The 13,643-nt window shown below is 51.2% G+C and overlaps 1 protein-coding gene across 3 annotated transcripts in view; it reads right to left on the reverse strand.

Moving 5' to 3' along the window:
• Positions 1-13,643, reverse strand: part of LRRK1 (leucine rich repeat kinase 1) — a 143,694-nt gene that overhangs the window by 12,254 nt on the left and 117,797 nt on the right. For all 3 annotated transcript variants that reach the window (XM_084773340.1, XM_084773341.1, XM_084773342.1), the window contains 5 exons: positions 11,667-11,916; positions 8,778-8,944; positions 4,950-5,147; positions 2,465-2,742; positions 195-389 (listed from right to left, as the gene is read on the reverse strand). In XM_084773340.1, coding sequence (XP_084629466.1) covers positions 195-389; positions 2,465-2,742; positions 4,950-5,147; positions 8,778-8,944; positions 11,667-11,916 — 1,088 coding nt within the window. The remainder of the gene's footprint in view (positions 1-194; positions 390-2,464; positions 2,743-4,949; positions 5,148-8,777; positions 8,945-11,666; positions 11,917-13,643) is intronic.

Genomic DNA, 13,643 nt, shown 5'->3' on the forward strand with positions numbered 1-13,643 from the left:
ACACATACACACACAAACATACACCAAGCCTAGATACATTAGGGGAAATAAAGCTCCCTCTGGAAGAAACAAACAGGGAAGTTTGCCCAGTTGTCCTTAGTGAGGGTGGATGAGCAGGCACACACATGCGTTGGAGACCCACAACCCCTCCCGCCAGGGGAAGACAGGCCCCGGCCCCACTCTGTTCCGAGTACCTTCTCCGGCTTTGTGTCCCAGCACTCCATCATGAGTGCCTGGAGACGATGGAACTGCACTTCCTCTGGCTGCCCCAGAACTGGGCGGATGCCCTTGGACAGCTTCTTGGCAATCTGAAGTTGGTGGTGGCCCAGTGCAGGGCGCTGTCCTGACAGCAACTCGTACAGCACCATGCCATAGGAGAACATGTCTACCTGGGCAGAAAGGCAAGCCAAGTTAGGTCTCCTGCCCGGGCCCAGCAACTTTAGAAAGGAAGAGAAAACAGGCAGGTGCAATCAGATGAGAGAGACCCAGGTCCCCCCCCCCCCCCCCCCGCAAAGAGACCCTCATCAGTCTATCCACTGATTTCACCCATCTACCCTGATCTGCTCAAACATCCAGACAACCATCTGGCCACCTATCCTTCCACCCATTTATCTAATCATTTGCCCTTTCCTCTATCTGTATTGCTTATGGACCTTCCCCATCCATCCTTTGTCCATCCACATGACAGACATACACTCTGGAATTGCTAAATACCAGGTATCAATTAAGGGCTCCAAAGCCAAGATTCCAGAGGGCTGTATAATACAGCAGGCACTGTATTACATTTGTGAAGATAGTTCTTTGTTTGTTGTAAGAGGCCCTCTGACATCAAGCTTAGCACTTGTCCATCAAATCAGACCATTACCATAGTGCATTATGGGTAGAATCTGAGACAGAGCCCTTAGAAAAAGGGGCATGTTTCCTAGACTGCAACTCATGTGTTTTCTCATTTTAATTGCCATCAAATGACCCAGCATACTCATCCCCCCATATAAGTGTATAAGTTGGGGAGCATCTTTCACAAGAGAATGTCTGAGATGGAGTTGGTAGTTTTGTTTTGTTTTGTTTTGTTTTGAGACAGGGTTTCTCTGGGTAGCCTTGGCTGTGCCGCTTTGTGGACCAGGCTGGCCTCGAACTCACAGACATCCACCTGTCTCTGCCTTCCCAAGGGCTGGGATTACAGGCATGTGCTACTGTGCCCAGCACGTCAGCAGGTTTTAATGTAACTTTTCTATCACAGCCTCTGTTCAGTGAATGTCTTGTCTGGTCACCTGCCACTAAGAAGCTTCTTGTTTCTGGAGCTTTGATTTTTTACTTTTCTACCGTGGGCAACAGCTATGGCTGCTGAGTTAACCCACACACGATTAGGCCATTCTCAAGGTCCATGACTCATTTGGAAGTGATATGATGAAAAATCAGGGAGCAAGTGACACAGTGACTCTGCAGGTGAAGGCACATGCCACTAAGCCCAGTGAGCTAAGTTCAAACCCCAGAACCCACACTGTGGAAGGGAGAACTAAGTCCTGCAAGTTGTCTCCTGATCTATACACAGGGGCCCCCCAAGTAAATACATAAGTAGCTAAGTATAATAAAGATAAGTTTGAGTCAGAGGGGAGGTGAAAGAACAGGCTAGTATGACTTGCAACTACTAAGAAGACATCTGGACTCGGCCCCAGTCCAAGCCACGGCTGCCTGGGAAGCCACACTCACTTCCACAGAACTCACTCTCTTCCGGCCTGGCACTTAACCAGAACCTTGTGGTACCAAGAACTTCTACCACCTTTTTACTCTGTCTGCTTCTTAAGCGCATCCTGCAAGGTGGTCTTCCGTCCCGGACTCTTGTAGCTATGGCTGGGGAGATGGCTCAGCGGGAAAGGTGCTGGCAGTGAAAGGATCCCCAGCACCTACGTAAAAGCCAGGTGTGGTAGTGTGTGTCTGGAATCCCAACCCTGGGAGGTGGAGGCAGGAGGATCCCAAGGGGCTCATGGACTAACAAGTCTAGTCAATCAGAGAGCTAACTCAAGGTTCAGTGAGAGAGCCTGCTTCAAAACACAAGGTGGAGAGTGACAGAGGAAGACACTAAGGTTGGTGGATGGGCAAGCACATCTGCACCCACACCTGGATGTACACCTGTACCCACGCCTGCACCCACACCTGCACCCACACCTGCACCCACACCTGTACCCACACCTGCACCCACACCTGTACCCACATTTGCACCAACATAGACAAACTAAAAAAATGCTTCAAAAGCTAAGGCCAGCCTTTTAACTAGCAGGCAGACACAGGCTCCAGTACCTTCTGGTTAGAGGCAGAAGCTACCTTACTGAGCAAATGTGAGAGAGGAAAAAACACCAGAGAAGGTGAGCCCAGAACCCCAGAACTGCCTGTCTGGCTTCTTACTGGACCTGGGCTCCTGCTGTGTATAGCTGGGTTTGGGGATGACAGTGGGACCAGAAGATACCTTCTCATCATACACGATGCGGGGCCTGATCTCTGGAGCCTGGTATCCCGGGGTGCCCTCCACACCCAGGGCACCCTCGTGAAAGGACTGCCGTGAGATGCCGTAGTCTGACAGCTTGATGTTGATGTGGTCCTTGACGCTCAGGGACCACACCAGGATGTTGTCTGACTTGAGGTCACAGAAGATGATGTTCTTCTTGTGGAGGTAGGCCAGGCCCGAAGCAATCTGGTAGGCTATTTTTTGGGTGAGCATGTGTCCCAAGGGCATGAAGGAAGAATCTTGGAGAGAAAGCAGAATCTATGTTCAAATTTATTAAACCTAAGACTGAAACAAATTAGAGTTCTAGAACCTGTCTTTGATTCTTCTTCTCTCTCCTCTACTTTAGCATAAATGGGGCTAAAGGGTTGGCGTGTATGGCACTTTTGGTAATTGATGAGACCTTTAATAACTGGGGCCTTGTGCTGCCTAGTTTTATGTCAACCTGACATAAGCTAGGGTCGGTATGGAAGAAAGAACTTCGCCTGAGGTTCTTTCCACTGGCCTGTGGGCAAAGCCTGTTGTGCATTTTCTAGATTGGTGATTGATGTGGGAGGGCTCAGCCCACTGTGGGCGATTTCACCCATGGTGTGGTCCTGGGATGTCTAGGAGAGCAGGCTGAGCAAACCCACAAGCAACTTTCCTCCATGGCCTCTGCATCAGTTCCTGCCTCCAGGTTCCAGCCTTGACTTCCCTGCATGATGGATCATAAGCTGTAAGCCGAAACGAGCCCTTTCCTCGCCATACTGCTTTGGTTATGGTTTTATCACAGCAATAGAAACCCTAACCAAGACAGACCTCACAGAAGGCAGTGAGGTCACTGGAGACATGCCTTTGAAGGGGTCATCGGGACGCTAACCGTTCTCTCTCTCTCTCTCTCTCTCTCTCTCTCTCTCTCTCTCTCTCTCTCTCTCTCTCTGTAAGTGGGGCAGGGAGGGAGGAAAGGGTTTATTTGGCTTACACTTCCATATTGTAGTCCATCACTGAAGGAAACCAAGGCAGGAACTCAAACAGGACTGGAACCAGGAGGCAGAGCTGATGCAGAAGCCATGGAGGGGTGCTGATTACTGGCTTGCTCCCCATGGCTTGCTCAGCCTGCTTTCTCTTTCTCTTTTTAAATATTTATTTATATAGTATTCTGCCCACATGTGTGCCTGCAGGCTAGAAGAGGGCGCTAGATTTCATTATAGATGGTTGTGAGCCACCATGTGGTTGCTGGGAATTGAACTCAGGACCTTTGGAAGACCGGACAGCACTCTTAACCTCTGAGCCATCTCTCCAGGCCCTTCTTTCTCTTTTCTTAACCTCCTAGATGACATTACACAAGAAGCCTTTTCTGTCACATGACCCCATTGTAAAGTACCACAGAACCACAGGCCCAAAGAACAAGGCCAGCTGACAGCGGCCTGAAATCTCTAAAACCATGAGCCCAAAGCAGCCTTGTCTTGTCATAAGTTGTTTATCTCAGACATTTCGTCACAGCAACAGAAAACTGACTCACGCACCCCCTAATACTTTCCGTGGATACGTTCTTGCCCTTCTTCATGCTAGAGGCCAGGAGAGTAGCATGCATTCGGGATAGAAATGCTTGCTCTTGGGGACCCTGTCATGATAGGCCATGTGTGGAGTTGCAAATGTTTTCACTAAAGGATTCCAGCCCTTTTGAACTTATCTCAGGTCAACTTTGTCCTGTGGTCAAGGGTAAACTAAAGATACAGAAATTTGGCCGAGTGGTGGCGGCGGCAGCACACACTTTTAATCCCAGCACTTGAGAGGCAGAGGCAGGTGGATCTCCCTGAGTTCGAGGCCAGCCTGGTCTACAAAGTGAGTTCCAGGACAGCCAGGTCTACACAGAGAAACCCTGTCTCAAAAAAGAAAAACAACCCCCCCCCAAAAAAGATACAGAAACTTCATGAATCTTCCATTTTCACTGAGGTTGAGAAGAGACTGGCTTAAAGGCAGTTCTTTCTTAGTGAAAGCAGCCACCTCCCTATCTCCGGCAACAGACAGGACACAGCAGAAGGGGTCCCAGGCTCTGTCTTAACTGGTGCCCAGTGTGTGCATGTGGTTACAGGGGGACTTAATGATGTAGGTGTGGCTTGAAGTACCAACTGCTGCTGTCTCTTGGGCCAACATTGCTATCTCATCCAAGGCTCAGTGTCGTCCCTCTTCTTATAAAACTTGTGATTTGTTTCTGTCTGACCTCAAAGTGTGAGCTCTTCCACATGTTTGGAGTTGGCAAGGCCCCTGCTGTGGGGCTGGGCACAGCCTGGCTCACTGAAACCACCCAGAGCTTTGCTTTTGCAACCAAGGTAGACACGTGAGATAGGAGGAAGCTTCTGGACCCAAGGCTCTCCAGAAGCCCATCCTCTGGCACTGGGGCGCTGCTGGCGTCCCAGGAGCAGGCTGCAGGCATGGCCCCCATGGAATGTTCTCAGAGTGGTGGTACCTTTGGCGTTCTCAGACAGCACGGTGTTGAGGCTGCTCAGTGGGGCAAGCTCCAGGGCAAAGCAAAGCGGGTGGATGCTGATGCCGATGAGGGACACGATGCAGGGGTGCTGCAAGGCATGCAACATGCTGGCCTCCTGCCGGAAATCTGAGAAGTTCTTCATGGCGTCCATGGCTCTCAGGTGTCTCAGCATGGTGTCTGCAGGACAAAGGAAGGCTATGGGCTATCTAGGTAGATCTAGGCACGGGCCTCCCTGCTGGACCTGAGGCAAGGTAGACCCGGGTCTAGGCCAGGTAGGTTGTGCCCTAATGGTCACATGACACAGGGGGCTACCATACTTAGCATTGCATTACAGGGATTTGGATTAGGCGAGACAAGGATTTATATTTTAAAGTACACACTGTCGGGGGGGGGGGGGGGAGGGGTTGTAATATTGATGGCCAGGATTTGGTCCTAAAGGGTGGATTGTGGGGCTGAGACTAAGACAGACAGAAAGTCAGGGAAAACTAAGGGGACAACAGAAGGGAGGAAGCCCTTTCCTCTGGTTCCCTTCCCCTCTGACTAGGAATCAAAAACTTCAGCACAACTTGACAGAGCCACCCAGAGCGCCTTCAGGGACTACGTTATTCTCTTCCCTAAGCAGCGTGTCGAAAAGGAGTCCTGAAATCCACAGAAGAACCACGCTTCGCTTGCCAAGGGGTGGAACTTAGGAGGCCTTTGAGTTTATCTATCTCAGCATGGTCTCAATACTAATTCTTGACAAATACTCAGTAAAAATGCCCGGCAGGTTCCTTGACAAGGAGAGGCTTTAAGATGGGAGAAATAGGTGAACGAAGCTATATTTTTTTTGTACCTAATTATTAAACTTTGCTCAATGTTTGAGCCTGGTTGTAAATTTCTCTTACACATACACAGATACACACAGACACACATAGACACACACAGACACACAGACACACACACACACACACACACACACACACACACACACACACACACACACAGAGTACGGTACTTAAAGCCTGACTCTCTTGAGTGGCTGCACCCATGTCTCAGGCAGGTGCTATTATCCTTTCTTTAAGGGTGTCTCTTTTTGCCTCCGATGTGTTGTCCCCTGTCTACCCCACCCCCGACCCCCCACTTACCTCTACAGTATGCACTCTCTCTATATATAAAGACTCGGCACCTTTGTTTCACCATCACTCATCCTGAAACTCTTTCCTGTGCTGTATTCAAAGATCCCAAAGGGATGTCCCCAGGTTACTGTCCACTGGGCTATGCCTCCCTGCTGACTCCAAGCCTCTTCCATATGCAAAAGCTAATGTGGCCTTGTCATTTGTGACTGATGCTAGGTACTCGCTGAGTTCCACTGGGCTCCTTCAAGGAAGGACCTGCCACAAGGCTCCACCCTCATGGCTCAGAGAGAGTGCTCTTACAACTCTCAGCCACAGCTGCCGGTCTGCCGGTCACTTGGAGGTACCAGTGACCTCACTCCCTTTGCATCCCCTTGTCTGAGTCATAGCCTGGCCCAGGAGCTTTCTGGAATGTAGTTGCTCCCCTTCCCTTCTACCCTCAGAGTCACTGCAAGTTGCCTTATTCCTTACCAAAGTAGCCAGGACTAATGAAAGTGGGAGCCACCATCATCACCATCAGCTGGCGAGACATTTGTCCATGGCTGCTGGCCTATGACATTCCTATTAGAGGGGATGGGTCTACAGCAGCGGTGAGTGACTTTCAGCCTCGTTGTAACTTCTTCCACAGCCCTTGACATGCACGCATCTTTTAGAGGATGGCCTGCAGGACATTTGGGTGGTTCAGGACAACACCCCTGGGTGTGGCCAGTCCACACAGGACCATCTGTCTCTCAAGTCACTAGGCAGGGTACATATACCCAAGTCTTGACTGTCTTGTTTCCTGTTTGTATTCCTTCCCCCACAGATTTCAAAGTTGGGCACTGCTGAGTGTGAGAGGTCAAGCACTCCAAAAATCTTAGTGATCAAGCTGCTGGTTTTGCAAGACCTTGAGTGTGTGCTGGCCGTTTGGCTCCTAAGGGAAACGGTCGGTTCTCACTCTGGTTCTTTGACCCATTAAGAATTTATTTATTTATTTACTTTTTAGAGGGTGGATAAGGTTCTGATCTCCACCCTACTGAGTGAGTGTGCTGTCTTCTCTCTGACCAGCAATGTCACCTCTGCCATGTGCCGCCTCTCCGAGCCTACAAGCTGCTTCTGTTTCCTGGGCAGGCCTGCACGAGGCCCTAGAAGCACCCTTCTGTGACCTCTGTACCTATTCAGAACTTTTTCTGGGTTGGCCCCAGTCCCTGTCAGCTCTTAGCCTTGGCTCAACGCATATGCCGTAGTCAAATTGCCCAGCTGGGAGTCGGATGCCCTAGTTAATCACAATTCCAAATATTGTCTTTTAATCGCTGCTGTGGAGGCTAGTTTCTAATGCTCTCTGCCGAGGGTGAGAGCACCACTGGACTCTAATATTCTGCTCATGGCCAGGACTTTCAGGGAACTTTTATCGGCCTGAGATATGTCAACCAAGCCTGTCAGGTCAGTGCAGAAACCAACACGCTCTTCAAAGAACTGCAAGCTGGTTTCTTCCTTTCTGGTTTCTTTGTATTTTTCTATGATTCTATTATTTTTTTCCACCAAAGAATACACATTGGTGCAAGGGGCAGTTCAGCTGCCTGCAGAGAGGTGGCCTGGGCAGAGCATTACACAGCGGGGCTATGGTTAGAATGTGTCCCCTACCCCCCACCCCCAGTGGTCACGTGTTCAAGACTTTGTTAGTTATCACAGGGGTGGGCCTGTTGGAAAAAGAGATCCGGCCCTCTTCTTGGTCTCTGGCTCCCCATCCTCTTTGCCTTCTGGGATGATATAGTATGAAGACCCTCCAACACTAAGCTCCTGGCTCTCTCAAGCCCCACACACAACCCTGAACCAAACAACTTCCTTTTGTTTAGCAGTTGCCCAGTGTGTGGTATTTCAGTTGGTAGCAACAGAAATGGATTAACGTGAGTACTGATGGTCTCGGTCCCTCCCACTGGAAAGTGTTCTTGGGCTGCATTTGATATGCAGAGCTGAGTGTGCTGCCTCTTGGTGGCTTGGGGTGTAGGGTCTGGCGGGTAGTGGGAGAGGGAACACCCCAAATATCGATATATAGGACTTGCCCATTCTCTTGTCTTTCCTTATACAGCTTTCTGTTTGCACAGGACAGGGCTGGAGTGTTAGCATACAAGCAGCTTCACAAACCTGTCTCCAGGTTGCTAAGCAACCTCTGAGGTCATCACCTGCCACCACCACCCAGGGGCCCGAAATAAAAAGGAAAACTTCTCCATCCTCCCTCGCTTTCTTACTTTCTCTCTGTCTTTCTCTCCGTCCCTCCAGGACACCCCCCCCCCTTCCTTCTCTCCCCATGCTTCTACAGTAAATCTTATACCATGTATGTTGTGTGGCGAATATTTAATATGGAGGAGCCCTGCAGATGAGGAATCTGACTGATGTCAGACTGCCCATTCATGTCTGCTGGGCCTTTGGTCGGCGCAAAGTCGATAGACATAGCAGCATGGTCTCTGCTAACACACATTCCTGCCTAGACAGGCAGTAATAGTGAGGGCTCACTAGGCTTGGATCTCTAGTCTGTACATCCCAACCTGCCAGGCTGGGCGCAAAGCAGAGCTGCACTGACTACCAGACCCCTCATCCTCCTCAGCTCCTGTCCACCTGCACGCATGGCTTCTGCCCTCCTTAAGGTGGCCTGGAGTTTGGACATGAGAGAGTTCGTATACCTGAAGAAAAGGGTGTTAGCCACGCCCCCTGTTACCTGCTGGGGCATTAGCGGAATTCTTAAACTTCTTGATATGGAATCTCTTCACTGCCACAGGCTGGCCCTGGTACCGGGCCCGGTAGATGACGGTGCCGCTGCCCCCTTGGCCCAAGATGCTGCCCTCACCCTCTGTGTGCTCCAGCTTGTTGTTCTCCAGGAAGAGCCTGCGGCACAGACAGCACAGGGGTTAGCATCCAGCCTCAGGCTCGGTGTGTCCTGCATCCAGCCTCAGGCTCGGTGTGTCCTGCTTGTGAGGTCGGACTGCTCTAGGCTGCCCATGACCTACCATGTGCCAGGGGGACAGCCTGGGCAGCCTACATAGTGTTGTAAAGCTGGGGTCTGCTCTCTATGGTGGACACATCACAGGGACCCGCTGAGAGATGCTCAGGAAGCCTGGCTCCAGGGAGCTCCCTGGCTACAGTGGGCATAGAAGAAGGGTCCTTCTCCACATTTCACTCTGAACCTTTTGTGCTTTGAGAGCCATCATGCTTGGAGACGCTGTACTGTTCAGTGTTAGCTTAGTTCTGTTTGTTTGTTTTTTTTCTCTACTTTTTATGAGGTAAGATCACCCTCAGTCACACAGAGCTCATGTTCCCTGCAGCTGGGGGACTAGCATTTCTTTGGGTGTTTTAGCCACCTCGCTGGCTGGGTATTCTGAGCCTTGTGAAAGCAAAGATTTCTGCTGGGCTTCTAGAAACATGGCTGCTATTCCTCAGCCCTCAGTGAAGGCTCCTGGGCTTGACAGCTCTGGAATACGAAGCTGAGGAGAATGAGGCAGAGCTGATGCTTTCCATGAAGCTCAGATGGCGGATGGGGCAGCGTGAGGTTTCTGAGTACAAAGACGCAGGCTTTGACATTAGTGCTGGGGTGGGGGCAGCGTGCATGGCTTGGTGCTTTCGGGGGGTGGGCATCTTTCTTCACACCCTCATTGACTCTGGCCTGCATGGATCCTGGTCTCTTACTTCCCGAGACGCCCCTCTTTCTTCAGGAGCAGCGTCATGAAAGACAAAACACGAAGCAAAGAGAGAGGGGGCTGGGTGGGGAGGAGAAAGGCAGCCCACTCCACTGAGGTCTGCGTGGGTCTCCATCAGGGCTGTGTGCCAGCCTGTCCATCCAGGCCAAGGATGCTGGTGAGCCCTCCCGGCCCTAGGTGCATTTGCTTTATTATGTCACCTGCATCCACTGGAGCCTCGGGCACATGCTGAGCATAGCCAGGGGATGCTTTTCAAGTGCCCCATAAAACCCTTGCTTGGGAAGTACAGGTATGTGGATACTACCTAAGAGGGCTGTGGAAACTGAGGGAGTGCTGTGGGTCCTTCTAGGGCTTTCTACTGGGGTTTATGCAAGCTTTTAAAAAAATGCAGAGTTCTGTAGGAGCCACAGGGAAGAGCTCTGCCTGCCAAACTCCCCTGTCAGGGATGGCTCCTCTTTGGATAGACTCCTGCCCAGAATAGTCCAGCCTGGCTTTTTTTTTTTCCTTTTCTCAAGACAGGGTTTCTTTGTGTAGCCCTGGCTGCCTTGGAACTCTGTAGACCCAGCTGGTCTCTAACTCACAGAGACCTGCCTGCTTCTGCCTCTTGAGTGCTGGGATTAAAGGTGCGCACTACCACCTCCTCGATTCAGCCTGGCTTCTTGAAGCCACAGAGGGAATTCCGCGGACCACCAGTTGGCGTCTCTGTGCTGAGGCATAAATGCCACAAAGTTTGGCAGATAAATGAAATATCTAAAACTTTAAGGGTGCCCAACCTAGCACCTCCCAGAACATGCGATTCATGCTCATACACCATTGCATGCCCATAAAGGACCCAGGGGTGAAGAAAAGCTGCTTTCCAGCAGTCTGGTGCTTGCTATGTCCACCAGGAGGCTGCTGGAGACACTGAAAGGACTTGGATGAGAAGTGTCCATTGTTGATTAGTTATCCTGCGTTCCTGTTGAGTACTGAGCACAGGGCTTCATGCACTGCCTGAGACACCTCCCAGGCCCATTTTAAATTCAACAAATCCCTGGACATAGGATACAGAGCAGCAATTCTGTGCATTCAGAGAGTGCCCTGTGGCCATTGAGAACAGGGAAGAAAAATGAAAAACAGAGCCCCTTAAGAGAAAACAAAGTTAAAGAAGCCAGATATAGCATGCCATTGGCAGGGACAGTTTCCCACACCTCCAAAATGATTGGGAATGGCTGAAGTCCAAAAGGATTGGAGTGACTTCCGGCCACTAAAGAAGACAGTCTATTTTGTCTCTCTTTCAATCTCTCCCTCCCTCTCCCTCCCTCTCTCTCTCTCTCTCTCTCTCTCTCTCTCTCTCTCTCTCCTCCCCCCCCTTTTTTTTGTGGTCATTTCCTTTTGGAAGGGATAAGTCAAAGTCTCTCTGTTTTTTTGTAGTATTTCTGTCTCCAGTTATCATCTTGTGAGGGGAGAGGTAGAATGTGCTGGAAGAACTGAAGTAGAGTGTGCCTGCAGCCGGGCATCAACATTTGCCCGAAAAGAAAGATGTGGCTGCAGGTGTGGGAAGTGTGCCCTTTCCACAAAGGCCAGTGAGCATCTGTGCCAGCCATCTGTCCTCCAGCGGGCAACAAAGTGGGACTCTGAGGTGGGCCAGCCCTTAGAGAGGCAGAAAGAGCAGGTGTCCCTGCCCTCCCCCCCCACCCCCCACCCCCTGTGGCTGTGTGCAAAGTGCAGCAGGTCCTGCTGAGGACTCCAGGGCAAAGCCATTGGTCTAAATTCCTTCTGGAGGCTCACCATGGGGTTCTAAGACACCAGAGACTTGGCAGGTAGGAATGGCTGGGGCCGTTCCTGCCACCCCATGGTTGGGGCACTATGCAGTGAGCTGATAGGAGAGGCGCACAGCCTGTATCCCTGTCCTGGGAGGGGACCTCGGAGCATACCTGGCTGGGAAGTCAGTCATGAACATCTCTGGGACAAGCTCCTGCAGTGGCACTGGGAGGTCTGGGTGTCTGGGACAGGAAATGAAGTCCCGTTCGATGGCTGTGAGCACACAGTCTTCCATATCGAAGTACTGCACGCTCTCGGACTTCTCGCTCGGATCTGCGTGCTGGGCCCAGGATGCCTCACACACAGGGCAGGGTACGTACTGCTCCATAAGTGGGGTCCCGTCGCTTTCTGTGGCTGTCAGGGCTACACGGGAACACAGGCGGAGACAGGTCTGTGAACTGGCTGTGAGCAGTGCCCAAGAAGCCTGGGGCCCCATTGGCTTTATTTCAGAAGCTCTGTCTCCTCCTACCTGGGCCTCAGGGAACCTGAAATCTAGTACACTCCCTGGTGCCTTATTGCTTTGGTTTTGATTTCAAGGCAGGGTTTGGCTAGATAGCCTAGGCTGGCCTCAAACTCAAGATTTTCTGGTCCCAGCTTCCCAAATGCTGGGATTATAGCATGTCTCAACAGTCCTTGCCTTCAGGTGACTTTTTGGACAGTAAAATTGTTACTCCTAAAGGATTTGTCAGGGAGGGGTTACCCCATGGTCCAGACCCTGAGTAAAAGTATCCTGCGGCCCTTGGAAGGCTGGTAGAGGCAAGCCAAGTGTGGTGGGGACTTCACCTGCGTGGCTGGGGCTGCATCTGACCCCAGCTGAAGTCAGTACACATTAGAAACGGAAGGCGTGCTGGCATGCTCTGGGGATACCAAAGATGGCGGGAAAGCTGGATACTTGACTAGGTCCCTGTATCAGGAGATCCATCTTTTCTGTGTCCCTCCCATTAGGAGGTGCTAAGACATACCCATGAAAGGACCCTGGGGCAGGGTGGTGACAAGACAGCACGGATTCCTAGATGTCCTGGGTGCACTTGACATTCAAAGCTATCCCCAGGAAGAGCCTCTTGGCTGCTGGCTCGTGGTGCTGCAGGCTCTGGGACACCTTGTGTCATATGCCTGGCTGGATTTCTTCTCTCTCAGATTCTTGTCTATTTGGCCTACCTGCCTTCCTCCCTACCACCTTCTGAGGTGGAACGTGGGCTGGTAGGGAGCTACACAGCGGCCAGAGAGCTGATACAGGCTCTGAGAGTCCCACTGGCTGGTCAAGAGCCCCCAGTTCCCCCGACTCACACCCTGGCTGTTTTCTCTGAGAATCCCTTTCCTAAGCCACTTTCCATGTGGGTCACTCTTTGAAGCAACATGCCTGGAAACCCAACTCCGCATCTGGATTTTGTATGCAGTGGGACCTGCCATATCCTTAAGCACTTCCCTATTTTCCTCCTGGGATGTAAGGCTCAGGGACAGGAGAGCAGAGCAGTTTATAGAGACTTATGTGACAGAAAAGACATCCAGAATCTATCCTGTACTCTTTGGCCTCTGGTTTCCAGAGGTGGAGAGGCGGAGGAGGAGTGCTCACTCAGCAGGCTCCTCCTTACAGCAGCTGCTGTCCCCACAGTCTCCTCCCTGCTGTCTGCTCTCTGTCCACCCCAGTAGCAAAACAAACTGAGGACCACAAGGGGGTTCACTTCAAACAGTATTTTTTTTGGGGTGTGTGTAAATTGTCAGTGGGGGAAATGGACTGAAAGAGTCTGAGAAGGCCTGGGTGGGCGGCTTGATGATCACCAGGATGGGCAGGGACACACGGGGAAGGAGGAAAGGGCACTGCAGCTCTGGCCTAGCACCCCTTCCCCCGCCACTGTGCCTACACCAGGAGCTCCTCCTGATGTCAAGCCCATCATCCTCAACATGCATAAAACATATGTATGACTCACACTGCCTTCTCTCCATATATTGTAGGCATCCAGGAGACCTAGTTCTGGTCAACTTCCTGTGGGTCACTTATCCCACAGTAATTCCCGCCCCAGCCATCCCAGAGCAGGACTCTCAGGCAAAGGGCTACATCCTAGTGGTGGCAAGTTTGCTTTCTCAAAGAG

This window comes from Acomys minous (assembly GCF_964271855.1).
Source record: "Acomys minous genome assembly, chromosome: 2".
Lineage (NCBI taxonomy): Eukaryota > Metazoa > Chordata > Mammalia > Rodentia > Muridae > Acomys > Acomys minous.